The 17,819-nt window shown below is 39.5% G+C and overlaps 2 protein-coding genes across 2 annotated transcripts; one reads left to right on the top strand and one right to left on the bottom strand.

The window, feature by feature from the left end:
- Positions 1-1,660: 1,660 nt before the first annotated feature.
- cdk5rap1 (CDK5 regulatory subunit associated protein 1) lies at positions 1,661-10,155 on the top strand (the record flags this gene model as incomplete). The annotated part of the gene is made up of 13 exons (XM_083891944.1): positions 1,661-1,928; positions 2,006-2,109; positions 2,185-2,219; positions 2,794-2,894; positions 2,968-3,178; positions 3,527-3,647; positions 4,548-4,778; positions 4,929-5,026; positions 5,128-5,183; positions 7,194-7,324; positions 7,414-7,563; positions 8,254-8,385; positions 10,015-10,155. The coding sequence occupies 13 exons, from the start codon at positions 1,661-1,663 to the stop codon at positions 10,153-10,155; spliced, it is 1,779 nt and encodes a 592-aa protein (XP_083748070.1).
- Positions 10,156-10,747: 592 nt separating this feature from the next.
- Positions 10,748-17,020, bottom strand: LOC310929221 (bactericidal permeability-increasing protein-like; the record flags this gene model as incomplete). The annotated part of the gene is made up of 15 exons (XM_083891943.1): positions 10,748-10,883; positions 11,091-11,167; positions 12,374-12,437; positions 12,519-12,561; positions 12,675-12,742; positions 12,825-12,992; positions 13,089-13,148; positions 13,223-13,399; positions 13,518-13,609; positions 14,466-14,526; positions 15,590-15,653; positions 15,778-15,933; positions 16,498-16,629; positions 16,710-16,824; positions 16,918-17,020. The coding sequence occupies 15 exons, from the start codon at positions 17,018-17,020 to the stop codon at positions 10,842-10,844; spliced, it is 1,422 nt and encodes a 473-aa protein (XP_083748069.1). The 3' UTR covers positions 10,748-10,841.
- Positions 17,021-17,819: the final 799 nt, after the last annotated feature.

The following is a 17,819-nucleotide window of genomic DNA, read 5'->3' as shown; positions in this document are numbered from 1 at the left end:
CACAGCTGGTCCTGGAGAAAAGAAGAAAAGAAAGGAGAAGAGAGGACAGCTAGAATAAATGACAGGAGAAGAAATAACATTATGAAAAATAGAATATGCTGAGAGCACAGTTTCTCCTCACACAGCCTTATTACTCTGTCAAAAACACTCAAGTTACAGGATATGTTTGGAAATATCAGCAGCTGAATTGCCACAAAAAAATAAAGGATTTAAAGATATTACAGATATTAAATGTGTGCACATTTACACACTTAATTTACCTTGATGTTTTTAAAGTAGATTCTCAGTGTCCCCGCAGTTCTTCTTTATTTGGCGCCGTCCACTTTCCTCATCGCTCACTGCCAGGAAACACTGGACAGCAGGGTCACTGGAACAGAACTGTGTGTTATTCCTGAATACATGGTGAGTTTATACTAAACCTGTAGCTCACAGTCACTCCCACATTACACAGTATTCTCTCTCTCTCTCTCTCTCCTTGAACTCAGCAGCCTCTGTTCCCTCTCTCTCTCTCTCTCTCTCTCTCTCTCTCTCTCTCATGTCATATTTGCTTTTATTGGAATGATCATTATTTTAACAAAGAAAGGCCAAAATGGTTTGTCATAAATAACAGTCTAGAATATACTGCAAGAAACATTATAACAAATGCCCAGTTTACTAAAATAAAAACAAAGATTGTCGTTAAATGGTAAATAGTGCACAATTTAAACATGTTTGGATATAAAAATCTATTAATAATAATAAAAAAAAAACATATAACAAAAATAATGTATTATGAGATAGGCACATCACCCCCCATGACCTGGTGGAGGATAAAGTGGTAGATAATGGATGGATGGATGGATGGATAATTTATTATAAGTATAATGATAGAAATTGTTTGGGGGCCCACAAGTTTGAGCCCTCTGATTTAAACTTTGAAAATCAAGGTCCTCAAACATTACATTACCGTCTCTGGCTCCTAGAGTCATAACACAAACTGCACAAATACAGAAAGAACGAAACAGTTAAAAGCAGTTGATGCACATAATCAAATATATCGCTTTTTATTTAAATATTATTATTTCAAGAGTAACTTATTTGCTCGTAGAATTGGACCATAATATGACAAATAAATGGGAACTGTTGACTTTATCTCACTAATAAATGTTCAGCTTCTAAAGTTGATTGCGCTTCGGTGAACGATGCCGACAGGAAGAGCGTTCCATGCCCGGAACGGAGCGCGAAGTTTGTCGTACCGGGGGGACATTTTCAGCCGACGGACAACCGCGGTACCACAAGAGCATTCCCTGTCACTCACTTCTAACTTCGCAGTGAAGGATATTATAGTACATTTATCCAGACAATATTGTCTCCACATTTAAGAGGGTAGTTATACATTATTTGTTCTAACACAGATACAGCCGCTGTTCCTTCGCGTTCGTTGACACACGGCAACAATTCACGTTTGATTCGTCGATTTTTCTCTTGACATTGAGACATCTTTGGCTCCACAAGACATGGACATGAATGACATGTGTAGCTAGCACACTTACAGTGAGCTATTCAGTAAGACAAACATGGGACACATATTGGATATAATGGACTACAGCGACACGCTAGTGTGGTAATTTAGCGCGAAATTCAAAACGTCTTTAGCCTTTTGAGCTAAAACTAACCTAGAATGGAGTTTCTCAGGACTTTAAAACCCTTGTTGACTGTGTCCAGACCCTGGATTCATGTTAGGTGCATCCAGCTCAGATATTGCTCTAATATAGAGACCACCAGTGTCAATAAGAGAGGGAGGACAACCGTGGACAGGTTCAAGACTCATCTGTCCTCTGGTCCAAGTTTTAAGGATTTCATTAAAGGTGTTGATGCTGCTCATGGACATCAGTCAGACACAGATGACGACCTTTATGAGGACCTGGTGATGGGCAATTCAAGGAAAGGTCAGTCTGTGTGAGTGAAAGCAGTTTGTTTTTGAGACAGATGTTAAAATGGTGCATTATTTTTGTTTTTTATGTAGTGTATTTTGAAACCTATGGATGCCCAATGAATGTGAATGACACAGAATTAGCCTGGTCCATACTGCAGAAGAAGGGATATCAACGCACAGTATATATAAATGAGGTACAGCTGAGTTCTCTGTTATTTTTTCTGCTTTAATATCACTGTTATCAGCACTGATTTGTCTTTGCCTTGCAGGCAGATGTTGTCCTCCTGGTGACATGCTCTATCAGGTAAGACAATCTCATAAGACAAATAGATTAGGGCTGCAATTATTATAGCAACCAATTTGATAATCGATTCAGTGTTTGTTCAATAATTCAAACAGTCCTTCTGATATTCAGCTTCTTAAATGTGAGTATCTTCTGGTTTCTTTGCTCCATATAACAAAGAAATCATTAAAACTGAAAAATGTTCGGTTGTGGACAAAACAAGGCTTTCGATCATTTCCACATCTGGTAAACACCAATCAACATTTTCGGATATTTTCTGGCCCAAACAAGTACTCGATTAATCGAGAAAATAATAATTTAGTTGCAGCCCTATAATCGTTATTAAAACACTCAAAATTATGCATTCAGGAGTTTAGATATAGACTACTGGACTTATTTTAGTTAAGTTGAAGATGATTCCCTTCATCCAACAGACATCTTCGCCTCTTTGAGGAAGTCCACTTACCTGTATTCAAATTGATGAAAATACAATGACTGAGAACTTTCACAGTAAAAGTGATACAGTTCTGGCAATCGAACCCATTCAACTATGAGATGCGTCAACTGACAGAGACATTTGAACTCCTTCTAACAGAGAAAAAGCTGAACAAACTATTTGGAATCGATTACAAGAACTGACGTTTATGAAAAGGCGACGGCTGAAGACCCGCGCACCAATGAAAATCGGGATTTTAGGTAAGTGACTTGAGTGATGGCTTGTTTTGCAGCAGCAAAGACACATTTAACCTTATCGGTTGTGTCTGTTCAGGTTGCATGGCAGAGAGGCTTAAGACTGAGCTGTTGGAGCGGGAGAAGCTGGTGGATGTTCTTGCAGGTCCAGATGCTTACAGGGACCTTCCCCGCCTCCTCACTGTAGCTGATGGAGGTCAACAGGCCAGCAATGTTCTGCTGTCATTAGAGGAGACCTACGCTGACATCATGCCTGTTCAGCATGCCCCTCATGGACACAGTGCTTACGTGTGAGTTTGTGGAGCAACTCAGTCTCTGTACTCACCGCCAGACTTGCATGACACTCATGCTTAGAGATTTGACTTTTTTTTGGAGTCTGTTGGCAAATGGAGACATGTTGCATGTATGAAATGTTGAAACTGACTCAGCCTTTATTCACTGGATCTGTTTCAATTATACTTATTTACTGTTACCTTTTATTGACACCAACATTTCAACCTCCCTCAAGCTTAAACATGTTAATGTGTCTGTGTCTTCTGTGTCTGTTTTTGATCCTCTTTTCCATCCGCCTGAAAAGAAACTTACTGCATCAACTGTGTGTGGTAATCGATTTGGTTTGTGTCTTTTGCGGCCGGCAGGTCCATCATGCGAGGCTGTGACAACATGTGCAGTTACTGCATTGTTCCTTTCACCCGAGGCCGGGAGAGGAGTCGACCTGTCGGTTCAATTCTTGAGGAAGTACGCATGCTGTCTGACCAGGCAAGTTATAAACACAACATCAAGACAAGACAGCCCCAAGTAGGGGCACTAACACTGATTACACTATTATTATCAAGGAGGGCAAGTTAGGACATTTCTTATAAAAAACAAAAAATATTACTGGACACAAATACAGTATGTATTTAAGAAGGAAATTACATTTAATCTATAATTATGTCTACAGTAAAATGAAGAGTTGTGTTTTACAATTGCCAGATTAAAGGGTTCAGGTTTTTTGAAGTGAAGTTCAAGTCAGAAAGTCAGAAAAACAGATTTTTGACAATTAACAAAAGCCTCATCTCATGAAACCCACGGCAGTAAATGATCTTCAGAATATGTTCACTGCTTTATCTTGCTGCAAAACAGCCTTGGTAAGCTGCTCACTGCCCCAAACCTAAGTCAATCAAGATAATCTTTGATTTAAACCACAGCCCACAGTAGTTGTTGATCCACTGCCTCCTTCAGTGAGTTCAAATGTGTTATTTTGTTCTGATTCACTAAAGAGGAAGAGATAGTGTAGCTCAATGGGAACTTCCTGGTTAAATAAATGATGAATAAATAAAATAAAATAAAGACAAACTTTCCAAGAGAGGCAGCAGTGGACAAGCAGCTATTGTCTCCTGTGGGCTAACATTTAAGATGTCTGCTTTAGTGTGGTGGAGTGAATATTTTACAAAGTGATACAAACTTTAGTTTTCTGTTAAAAAGGCTCTCAAATGGTGAAATTAAGCAGTGAACACTTTCTTTAGATAGTTTACACGTACGCTGATATAGATTGGTGAGTTATTTGTTCAGTGACTGCAGCCAGCCTGTCTCAGCACAGTACTGTGCAAACTTTATATTAAATGAGTGAATAAATAGTTCCCTGACTTGATTTTGTGTGGTGGATATTTTCCTCAGGGTGTGAAGGAGGTGACGTTGCTGGGTCAGAATGTGAACAGCTACAGAGACACGTCAGAGGAACAGTTCTGTGGCTCAGACCTGACCAGGCTCAGTCCCGGCTTTAAGACGGTTTACCGCTCCAAGCGGGGAGGACTGCGCTTCTCCGACCTGCTGGATCAAGTGTCGCGCATCGATCCTGACATGAGGATCAGATTCACCTCCCCTCATCCCAAAGACTTCCCAGACGAGGTTCGCTTTTTTTCATCACAGTGCAATGTCGAATTCCAGCTGTCAAAATAAAAATAAAATCCACTTTCCTGTTTGTGCACAACAAAACAGAATGAACTTATGAACCAGAAGCTCATTGACCTGGGATCTGTTTTACTGTTTGTGATGCAGTTTTTGCATCTTATTGCAGAACGAGGGAACATTTGTAAGCAGATTCACCTTCCAGCCCAGAGCGGAAGCAGCCAGGTCCTGAAAGCAATGCGTCGTGGGTAAACAACAACTTTTCTAAACTCAATTCCATTTTTTGTAAAAAAAAAAGTTTCTTAAAATGTCAATAATAGTACTGATAAAGTGTCTTTTCCTTATACAGCTACACAAGAGAGGCTTACCTTGATCTTGTCAATACCATCAAGAGAATCATCCCAGGTAGGTTCTGTTTTCCTTATACTTTGTTCCACATCTTTAGGTAGAAATCTTCACTCTATAATTTGATTTATTAAAATATGTCGGGGTAGAGATATTGTCAAACCTAAGATCTGCAATTACATAGGCCTTACATATACAGTGGTATGCAAAGGTTTGGGCACCCCTGTAAATTTTAATTATTTTCTTTTACAAATCATTGGTTGTTTGGACAAGAAATTTCAGTTAAATATATCACATAGGAGACAAACACAGTGATATTTGAGAAGTGAAATATATTTTATATGATTTACAGAAAGTGTGCAAGAATTATTTAAACAAAATTAGGCATGTGCATAAATTTATGTATTTATGTCATTTTATTGATTTCAATACCTTTAGCACTAATTATTGGAACTCAAATTTGGTTTGGTAACCTCAGTGACCCTTGACCTCCATACACAGGTGAATCCAATCATGAGAAAGGGTTTTTAAGGAGGCCAATTGTAAATGTTTCTCCTCTTTGCGTCTTTTCTGAAGTGTGGCACGGGAGCCTCAAAACAACTCTCAAATGACCTGAAAACAATGATTGTTCAACATCATGGTTTAGGGGAAGGATACAGAAAGCTATCTCAGAGATTTAAGCTATCAGTTTCAACTGTGAGGAACATTGTGAGGAATTGGAAGACCACAGGCACAGTTCTAGTTAAGGCCCGAAGTGGCATACCAAGAAAAATCTCAGATAAGCAGAGGCGAAGGATGGTGAGAACAGTCACAGTCAACCCACAGACCAGCTCCAAAGACCTACAACATCATCTTGCTGCAGATGGTGTCACTCTCGTTCAACTATTCAGCGCACTTGAGATGCTGTATGGAAGAGTAATGCAGAAAAAGCATTTTCTCTGCACCCGTCACAAACTGAGTCGCTTGAGGTATGCTAAAGCACATTTGGAATAAGGTGCTGTGGACTGATGCAACTAAAATAGAGTTATTTGGGCAAAACAAGGGGCGTTATGCATGGTGAAAAAAGAACACAGCATACCAAGAAAAACACTTGCTACCTACAGTACAATTTGGTGGTGGTTCCATCATGCTGTGGGGCTGTGTGGCCAGTGCAGGGACTGGGAATCTTGTTAAAGTTGGGGGTCGCATGGATTCCACTCAATATCAGCAGATTCTGGAGAACAATGTCCAGGAATCAGTGACAAAGCTGAAGTTGTGCCGGGGCTGGATCTTTCAACAAGACAACGACCCTAAACACTGCTCAAAATCTACTAAGGCATTCATGCAGAGGAACAAATACAATGTTCTGGAATGGCCATCTCAGTCCCCAGACCTGATATTATTGAAAATGTGTGGACTGTCCAACGGACTGTCCATGCTCGGAAACCATCAAACCGGACTTAACTGGAGATGTTTTGTAAAGAAGAATGGTCCTGTTATTTCTGCAAAAGGAGGATGCACAAAAGGTTTCTTTTGTGGTGCCTAAATTTATGCACATGTCTAATTTTGTTTAAATAATTCTGGCACACTTTCTGTAAATCATATAAACTTCATTTCAATTCTCAAATATTATTATTATTATTATTATTGTTATTATTCATTACATTTCTAGAGTGCTTTTCTAGACACCCAAAGCGCTTTACAAATTGGCCATTATTAACACATTAAATATCACTGTGTTTGTCTCCTATATGATATATTTAACTGAAATTTCTTATCCAAACAACCAATGATTTATAAAAGAAAATCATGAACATTTAAAGGGGTGCCCAAACTTTTGCATACCACTGTATTAAAACATACAGTAAAGTAGAGTTTTTATCCATAAATTCTAATTAAAACATGCTCCCATCTCCTGAAAATAGAAAAAACCTCAACCTTCATGTGCCATGGATATATAAGAAATCAGATCAGCATTTCAGACCAATTTAATGACGAAATATTGATTGTCAAAAAGCAGTCCAAAATGATCTTATTTTCAAATTAGATGTTTTTCATGGAGAAGTGATGACTTGTGTGTGTGTGTGTCAGATGTGAGTCTCAGCAGTGACTTCATCTCAGGCTTCTGTGGAGAGTCGGAGGACGATCACCAGCAGACTCTGTCTCTGATCAGAGAGGTTGGCTACAACGTTGGATTCCTTTTTGCCTACAGTATGAGAAATGTGAGCTCCTATAACTTGTGTCTTCACACCAAGTATAACGCCGACTTTTGAAATTGAACCCGTGTCCGTGTGTCCTTCATCTCACTCAGAAAACCCACGCCCACCATCGGCTACAAGACGACGTGCCAGCAGAGGTGAAGCAGCGGAGGGTGAGAGAGTGTTTCGTTGTGTTCAGGGAGGAGGCTGCGAGGGTCAATGCTGCTCTCATCGGCAGCACACAGCTTGTCCTGGTGGAGGGAGTGAGTACTGCAAATGGACTTCAACACTGATTGTTTACAGTAGCGATGCAAGAAAACAAGTATAGTAGAGCAGTAGAGAGCTTGGTAGCCCACCAGTTGCATTTGAGTACCGTTGGAAATGCTATGCCTGTTTACACTTAAAGTTCAGGATGTTCTATATATGGTGTGTTGATAAGGTTTTGTCAAAAAAGTATTTCAAAGTGTCCACCGAAGGCAAATCTCAGGATTTACTTTCAAAGAAGGCTTTGACTAAAAAGGCTCCAGACAAGGAAAGAGATCAAACCAGGGTTAAAATTGATCTTACCGCGATAAAGAACTATAAAGGCAAAACAGCTTTAAAATGCCTTGAAGCTAGCCCTTCTTCTCCAGATTTCTTCTCAAGATTTCTTACTTGGACCTTATTTTTTATTTTTTTTTAAAAAGGGTTTATATCTTAGCCACATGGAAGCAGAACTTTATAAGATCTTTTTCTTTTTGCAGGAGAGGTCTTCAGATGTTAGAGTTTAGGGTGTTCAGGCTCCCAAAATACTGATCCTGTGTGGATAAAGAATGCTGAATTATACAAAACTTTTTGCAGATTCTGCTCAACTTTTTCTGGTTCTCATAAATTGCTAGAAAACAGATTGATGGACAGCTACTTCTTTAGGTTATGTGTGTACCTAATAAATTGTGATCCACTCACTGATCCAGGACAGTAAGAGATCCGCAGAGGAACTGTGTGGAAGAGCTGATGGCAACCTCAAAGTGATTTTCCCCAAAGAAGATATAGCTGCTCAAGCCAACACTGCACCCATCACTGCTGGAGACTATGTGCTGGTGAAGGTAGGCTTTGGTTTATAGCGTACACACATTTTAAAATGTTTTTTTTTGTTGATATTGTAGGTAAAGTTGACATGATTACAGATCTGTTAGTAGCAGTGGACCCTAAAATGTGAGGAGAAATGACCATTTAAATTATATTGTGGGTAAACTACATTTAGAAACTGTAAAGAATGATATGTCCCATTATTTTCAGTCAAAGTTGGAATAGTTTTGCTTTTTCCTTAAGAATATGTTAAAGGCATGAGAAGAATAGCAGCTCCTGTGTCCTTGTGAGTTAAAAAGTGTGGTTTCTTTGAATTGTATGAGTATAAGAGTATATTTAAAAGTACGTAATTACCTTTTTCTTGGATTTCGGATGAAAGTGGACTCGTTAGAGAGAGCAATTTTATGTTTGGAGTTTCATGGACATGTGGATAATAAACAAACATGGACATTTTGCTCTTTATCTTACACATGTGAAAATAAACCAGTAACCGTAGTGATTGTGTTTGATAAGCAAAGGTCGCTGTAATGTCATCCAATAATATGACCTGTTATATATATGTCTTGTAATATGCACATGTTAATGCATTATTATATAATTGTACTTCAAAACAAACATAAACGGTAGATTGGAGGGACGGACCATTGATTTATAAAAATAAACGGCATATGCGTCCATCGTTAAAAAAATCCATCAGTTTAGTTAATCTAGTTTGCAAACCTAGAGTTTCCAGTCAAAACAACTATTTTACTGTGAGACAAAGTGGTGAAAATATTGTGTCTTAAACCAGCAAAGATTTTGGTAATGTGGCTTAAATCAGTTTTCTTTTACAGCTCTGTGCTGAGTGACTATTTGTCAGTACCTCAGAGCTATTACTTGAGGTGGGAAAGTATTTACACTACCATTCAAAAGTTTTGGATCACTTAGAAATGTCCTTATTTTTTGAAGGAAAAGCTTTTTTTTTTTCAATGAATATAACATTAAATGAATCAGAAATACACTCTATACATTGTTAATGTGGTAAACGACTATTCTAGCTGCAAACGTCTGGTTTTTAATGGAATGTGTAGAGGTGTATAGAGGCCCATTTCCTGTGTTCTAATGGTACATTGTGTTTGCTAATCTCGTTACAAGGCTATTGGATGATTAGAAAACCCCTGAAAACCCTTGTGCAATTATGTTAGCACAGCTGAAAACAGTTTTGCTGGTTCTTTGACGAGTTTGAAGGGCATAATTATTATTTGGAATAAAAATCATTATTTATAATCTTATTAATGTCTTGACTATATTTTCTATCCATTTCACAACTCTTTTGATGAATAAAAGTGTGACTTTTAATGGAAAACACAAAAAATTGTATAGGTGACCCCAAACTTTTGAACGGTAGTGAACATACTAGTCCAAAAATTAAGATTTCCAGCTGTTCAGATATTGGAACACATTTTAATAGTATAATAAAAACCTCAACTATAAAATAAAAGAGCAAAGTGAAGGTTTGGATGAAAATATTATTACAGGATCTCATCAAGTCAACAATCATCACAGTCTCCACAATTAAGGCATTATATATATGTTGTTTCAGAGATATGGATGTTAGCCAGTCATTCAATTCATTAAATGTATTTTTTTTTGTCTCTTGATTGTAGATATTGTCGGCCAACTCTCAAAGCATGCGAGGTCGAGCTCTCAGTCACAGCTCTCTGAGAGGCACAGTGAAAAACTATGAGACTCTGCCAGAGCACCAGGTCGATGAATGTGGCACAACCATGATGGAGACCTGCCACTGATTGACAAAGGTAACGCCACAGGCCACTCACTAGCTCCGTCTCCTTCTCTTCTCTGGCTACAAAGACACACTGTGGGTGTTTTTACAGACACTGATCCAGTCCCACTGAACCGCACTGATGGGCTACAACGGCTTTAATCTGTCATCACCAACTATGTGCATGTACATACTGAACTAACTCCTATTTTTTTTTGTCTATTTTAACCATTTCAATTAAAAGAGTCCTGCTCGTTTTGCAGAAGAGTGCTTGTTTGGTGCTTTTATTTTCTTATTTCCTGGAGATTCTTCAAACAAATATCACTGATCAGCAATTCTTTTGTACTACAGAGTCAGAAACTTTGGAAAAAGAATTTGTCAGCAGCAGAAAGTGCTGTGTTCTGCTTTGCTCGGAGCCTGTTATTACAGAAAAGATGACTGTGTTTACAAAAAGAAAAACCGCACCCTCACACATTGCTGCTTGCAACTGCCTCAGCAGTTCTCATCTACATTTAATATGTAAACAATAATATAAAAATCATTCAAAAAAAAAAAATATGTGAGATCCTAATGCGATTTTTGCGTTTACCAGGTTTTTAGAAGTAATGCTCATACAATGTCTCAGAGATTTTTCAGTCAGGTTGTTGAAGTCTCTTCATAATGACATGCTCCAGTGCAGAAAGGAAATGTGGGAGTTTTGAGGAATGCAGTTTAACCAGTAAACTGTACGTCTGTTCCGATCAGCATGTAGTCCTACATGAAAACAGAGCACAGCAGCAGCAGATATTTACTTAAATGGCTTTGAGATCACGAGTTCTATCTATCAAGTAGTTATTCAAGATGATTCCTGACTGAGTACTGGTTATGTCACTTTAACCCTCATTAAAATGGCTGTCATAAAATACATGTAGCTCACAGCTCACAACATGCAGTTTTATACAAAAACGTCACGTCTCTGACCTTTAGGACCTCGACCTGTGTGTTCACAAGCTTCATCTTTCCAATCGCAGGGAGAGGGTATCCCTGTGCAAGTTTTACTACGGAGAAAAGTTAAAACATTTATGAGAAAAACATGCTCAGAAATCTTTTGTAAAAACATGATCATACAGTTGTTAGATTTATAACACAGCCAGGTTTTCACCCTTGTGTTTGTTCCCTTTTTTAAGACATGGTGAACGAAAGAGCAAGAGCCCATTAGATTTTAGATCATAGGAATTGTGGGAGTTTATTGTCATGTATTGTCATTACTTCCTCCATTTTTCATCTATTTTAACAGTTGGGCAGGCCCTTAATCTCATAAACGGGCTCCTCTGTACCAATACCCATTGAGATGATCAGCGATTTTGTTTTATAGCACAATATGTTGATCCATTTCTGCCTCCATTCGTCAGTTGACATTAGTTATTTTGTGATCTTGTTTGGATTCACCTACCACAAACCAATTCTATTTTAACTTTTTATAGTCTTATTGTTAATATCTTTTTATATTGTACATTCTTGGAAATGCATGTTTATTATTTATTATCTTTATCTTTACTGTCGTTGCGACTGTGACAATATAAATTTCCCGACTTCGGGACTAATAAAGGACTATCTTATCTTATCTTGTGTGTTCCTCTGAAGTACAAATTCAGATTTTCTCTATGGACTTTGGTGCAGGAGAGTGAGCTGTTTACAAACTGGTTTCCAGTTGAAAATGTCTGCCTGATGGAAGGAAATTGGGCTTCTAACTAGAGGGCTGCCGGTTCAAATCCATGCACAGGTCAAGGGCTGGGGTGCCCCTGAGCAAGGTATCCAACCCTCATTGCTCCCCAGGCAGAGATGAGCGCTGCCCACTGCTCCTGTGCATGGTTTATGTGTGTTCACTACTGGTGTGTAATAAGGATAGGTTAAATGCAGAGGTCAAATTGTCTCTTCCTAATTGTTATGTGTGCACATATAAACAATTCTATTTCAAATGTAGAATGCATTCAGTGGCTAAAATAATGTTTTCCTTGTGTCCTCATTGGCAGCCATGTTTTCAGTGTTTCTGGTTCTCAATGCAGAAGGCTTACCCTGGTACTGTGTTTATAGTTGCATAGTGTTGCTTTAATTTAAGGCATTAAGTCATACACAATCCGAAACCTACGTCTAAAATTTGACCTCCGAACTCTATTCTTTGAACTGATCTGCACGCAGCAGCCCGAGTACATGATATAACACAGAGTTCACGTAGGGAACAGCTTAAAAATGCACAAACTTACCATTCAGTTTGGGTATCACTACTGCTTTGAGGACCATTTGCAGGACACTGTCCAGGGTTCTGACCTGAAGATTAGAGTTGGGGTTAGTTTATAAAGTTGTTAGTGGTGGTGCACACTGTGACTCGTGCTATAATGCATCCCTCACCTGAAACTCTCCCACATAACTTGTCCTCAGGGTCAGATCCATTCTGTGCAAATGAGGCAAAATTAGACCCTGACGTTCATCTCTGCCAGGACCTTATGGCCCCATTTTTCTCTTCTTGGAACAAGTCCCAATTTTTTTTTTTTTTTAGTAACTCACTTGTTGAGGGTGACAGCTCCAGCCAGCTTTGTTCCACTGACGGACACTTGGGCACTGACGCTGGTCACCTGTAAAGATAACACAATGATGAGTCACGCTTTGGTGTTTGTTCCAACAGTGACTTTTAATCATGTTGTCTGTGTAACCCACCAAGTTGAGGGCAAAGAGAGGGGTAAGTGTGGCGTTGGGCTGGATGGCGTATGCTGTCATTACTGCACTTGCTTGAATGGTCACATTGTTGGGGCCAAAGGTGATGATCGGTGTTTTGTCTGCCTGCAGCAGCAGTTTCATCATCAGACCTGGGTAAAGCTTGGCGATCTGAAAAAAAAAAACCCCACCAAGAAATACCCTAGTTGACAAATGAGCAATGAAGGTAGTGTTTACAAGCAAAGCAGTGAAGTGTGTTGTTGTAACCTGCGGGATGAATGTTCCAAATGTCTTGGTGTTGAGTCGGATGGGAGAGCTCTGTGGGATCTGTTGTGATAGAATGAGAAACGTTTTAGATTTAGGAGATTTATTGAGTAATGAGTCAGGAGGGTGTTTCTCACCATGTCGTCAGTGATGTACAGGCTGAGAGCTCCAGCTTTGCTGTAGACGAAGGCTGCAGTGTCGGCAGTGTACGCCGAAATGCCAATGTACACCATGTTGTTGACCTGCGGCGGCAGGTAAAAGGCTGTGGGGGAGAACGGAGCTTCCTGATGCTTCCCTATGTTGTAAAATTCACCCTAAAGGACAGAGGAAAGAAGAGGAGCCAAGGTAGAAAAACAATAACAATGTGTTTTTTAAGCTTATTGAGTTTTCAGATTCTACAGTGTTGACTGATATCAATATCAGACTCTTTACCTTCAAGCCCAAGTCGATGGAAGAGTTTAAAACTGTGGGTGACGACACCATGGAATATTCGATCTCTGCATACTGGTCCACCTTGGCTATAACTGTAGTTAGACAGAAAGCCACTCATTCAATATGGGTGAAACATTGTCGTATTCAGACCTGGTATAAGACATATAAGACATATAAGACATATAGACGTATAAGACGATAAGGACACACTTGCTTTAGGACACACTTGTCCACATTCCCGGACTCAATGCAGTCATTCGCTGGACAGGTTAGAGACCACCTCTTAAGCTGATTTTAAGCAGTTTTTTTCTTCACGCTAATCAGGGCTCATACATTTTTTCATATGATTTCTTGTGTGTATTGGTTAAAAGTTCATTTTATATCGTTTTTCTCTGACTCTCCGTGTCGCCCTGTCACTGACGGCAGACACATCTGTACAGTCCAGACTAGTTTTCCCATACAAACATGACATCAGTGTGTTTTTGAATACAGGTCAGGTCTAAACCAGGTCTGATCTCATCTGGTCACAGGAGACACATCTAGGATGCATTTTAATGCCAGGTGTAAATGGTCATACTAAGGGCTAACCACATATCATCGGACGTCTGAGGAAAGTTGATACCAGATCTGCTATGTCACTGTTTCTTAACATGTTGGGCAGGACAATAGGTGAGGAAGTAGTTGCTCCTCTGAAAGCTTGTTTGTTTTAAACACAGCACTGATTGGCCGGTACAACATCAGTATCAGTCTATTACTGGTTAAAAAAAAAAAAAGTACTGGATTGAATATTGGAAAAAGGAAATGGAACATAAAGTCGAATACCATCCAAAAACTCTAAATATCCCAAAAGTACAGGCTGTAAAGAGAGACAACATGCACCACCAACTAAATGTGACCAGAAAGTGAGTAAGGGATGCACATATATGTTGTTTAGGATAAATACTTTACCATTGAGAGTTTTCAAATAAGGGTTCATGTCAGATACAGCGTCAGCCACCAGAGGGCACATCTGCAACAGTAAAGAGCAGTGAATCACTACAGTAAAACATTTATACATGAATGTGCCACAATGTCATCTTTATTAATGCATCACTCACACAGAGGTACTTTTTTGTATACATTAGATAATGGATGGATATATAGTAGTTACATGTAGTTTGAATCACAGTGCTTTAAAATGTGTTTTCACATTAAAGGATCATTCGGGTTTTTTGAGGTGTGGGTGCCAGCCTGGGACCTGGACACTTACTCCCACTGGGACAGAAATTTGTATCGGTTTGTAAACTACTCACTCCCCACACCAAATACTGATTTTAATCACTTTTGTAAAGTGGTTAAAATATGTTATCCCTTCTGTCTCTGATGCTACTAGTAAAAGAGCAACTGTTTGGGTCCAGGGCTGGTTCACAGAAATGATGTTGCGCTTGGCAACACACTGCAAAGTCAGTGTTGACAATGTGTCTGTGTCTCAACCACACTTAAAAAACTGAACTGTCCCTTTAACCATTTGGTGTTACTCTACTGAGTGATAGCTTTATTTACAAAATATGATGTCATCCAACGCAATGAGTACATTTACATGCACAGTTTGATAGAGTTAAGGCCGTAGTCTGACTAAGAGAAGCAATCGGACAGTGCTGTATCTCTCTCTATAAGCTTGTCGTTTTTGAATCAGTTTCCTGATTCGTTAATGACAGAAAAACAAACTGGTGAGATGTATCGTGCTGTGGTTCTGTATGTGAATTGTGATACAAATTAGATGGAGCATGGCTCTTGTGGTTGCTGTGTTGTCCGAAGAAAGACTTCTGGGTCAAAGAGCGGGGAGGAAATGTTGGAACATGCGCGGAACGTCAAGTCTGACTACAGTCCGACTAAATGTATACATGCAGGTATAATCTGACTATGAATCGTATTATCCAGGTATGTAAGACTGGCTCAATGTTAGTCGTACTAATGTGTTTCCATGACTCTAAGAAAACCAAATTATTGTCTTAATCCAACTAAAATCTGACACGCTGAGTGATGGTTGTCCAGTTATGACCGATCTGAGCAGTGTTGTCGTTTAACCTCACCTGTTTCTGCAGTGTGCTTCTCAGTGCCTTATCAATGAATTCACTGAAGAGATTGTACAGCCAACTAAAACAAACAAGCAACAACCACAGGAATGATGGTGGTAAACGGTGAATTGAGTCACATCGGTACAACCGTAAATTGACATGCTCATTCAACATTCATGCAAACAGTAATGCTTGATTTTTACCTGGCTCCATGGTGGAATTTGATGCGTGCACTGGCGACAGTAGCTGCACAGTTGACACTGCTGACTGTAGGTCGGCCTGTCTCGTCGCTCTTGATGGCAATACTTGTGCTGATAGTGATTCCATTCACATTCAAGTCAAATGAGCCACTGTCTTTCCTGTTGAGGGAGAGAGAGAGGGAGACTGACTGCAGCACAGAAACATCACAAAATGCAATTTAAAGCTGCAGTGTGTAACTTATTAACTTTAAACAAATTTATGTTATGTTTGAACCAGTGTCAGATGATTGAGCCTATCACACAACCCGGTCTGTGTTTCCCAGTACGGCAGCTATTTTTGTGCCGGTTGGCAACATTCCAGCACTGCACACAGGAAGTGATTTGTTTTATGTCAAGACAGCAACATTGCGCTTGTAAACAGAGATGTTGACAAAAAGGTTGGGGAGTATGACTGAAAACAAAGACGTGTTTGTCGAACAGTACTGCTCAAAAAACTCAGTTTCATGTTTCCCCACCCGCCCTTGTGCTGCTACTGTATACACACAGCCGCTCCCTCACTCAGGTCTGGTAGTACACAAGTTAACAAATTATTTTGCATAAAAAGCCCAAACTGAGGCAGGATAATAACACCAGCAACAACAAAAATTACCAAAAGTTACACACTGCAGCTTTAACTGTACTGTTTAGAGTAAATCTCGCATACATCTCAAAAATCACACTCACACTATTCGCATATACTTGACCTTCCAGTTTCCCTTCAGAGTGAGGAAGGCGTCACCAATAGACAGTCTGACGCCATTGCCCGGTACAAGATCCACTGCAGACTTGGGTAAACCCACATTCACAATTTGCATACTGGAATAAATAAAAATGCTTGTTTGTAAATTGTGCTTGGATTTCCAGGTGATATAGATGAAGATGTAGAGCAGCCTTACTTTGACAAGCTGTACTGGACTTTGCCAATGACTTTGACTTTCTGCTTCCCTGCAATATCTGGGATTTTGATGGTCTTGAGTCTCTTCTGGATTGAAGCCATGCCCAGTTGTCTGCCTAGCAAAAGACAAGAACATGCGATCATGGGACTCTGGAGACAGATACACAGAGAGAGATGCTTTGTAGCTAAAAGACGAATCTGTTACTTACCATATTCAAGGCCCTTTTCTGTTAGCCTGACCTTTACTCCAGGATTGGTGCTTGAGCTCACGGCGATAAAAGCCAACACAAGGAGCCAAAAACTCAGGGACATCTTGACTGTTGTGAGATAGAAAGGACAAGTTCTTCAGCCTCATAAATCTAACAGAGATTCTGTTTCAGTATGGTTGACGATTGAGAGGACAGTAATCAGCACTTCCTCATTGAGGGGATTTCTTTTCACTGCTTCCTTATTTGCCACAGTAACCCATTCATTCGACGGCTATGAATTTCTTTTTACACTATTGCTTTCTGTTTTAACTGAAGTCAACATTTACTCTCCAGAATAAATATGACCTACATTCTATGCATGTGGACTAAATAATATAACATAATATATGAAGTGTTTTAGTCATTTCATTCTGAGAGAAGTCATAGGGTCAGTGGTGAGAAAAGAGCTACTATTTAAAGGGATAATTCATGTTTTCAAGTATGGATAAATGACAGACAGCACTGTCACGCAATCAGTGATTAAACCAATCAGCTCCGCATGACTCTCTGTGTTTCTGGCAACATTGCCGCTCCACACACAGAAGCTGATTTGTGATTTATGTAAAGAGTGACGGTTGCAGCAGCAACATTGCGGTAGCAAAGCAAGACGGCAGAAAACATGTTGGAGTTTGTTTGACTGAAAACACAAAGTGGCGACCAAGAAATAGTTCAGAAATGAACTCTATTGATAAAAAACCTTTTACTTAAAGGTGCCATATGTAAGAATGTGGCCAAAAACGGTTACTACATTCAAATTCAAAATACCGAGGTCTTTTAGGTTTCGTTTTCTAATGTAACTGGCAACCCGTGGTTGCTCGGCAGCTGAGACTCTACTGACTGCAGTGATTGGTAGACGGCGGTAG

The sequence above is a fragment of the Microchirus variegatus genome (assembly GCF_963457635.1).
Source record: "Microchirus variegatus genome assembly, chromosome: 7".
Classification (NCBI taxonomy): Eukaryota; Metazoa; Chordata; class Actinopteri; order Pleuronectiformes; family Soleidae; genus Microchirus; species Microchirus variegatus.
The sequence above is the reverse complement of the archived record's forward strand: the minus strand, read 5'-3'. Positions and strand labels throughout refer to the sequence as shown.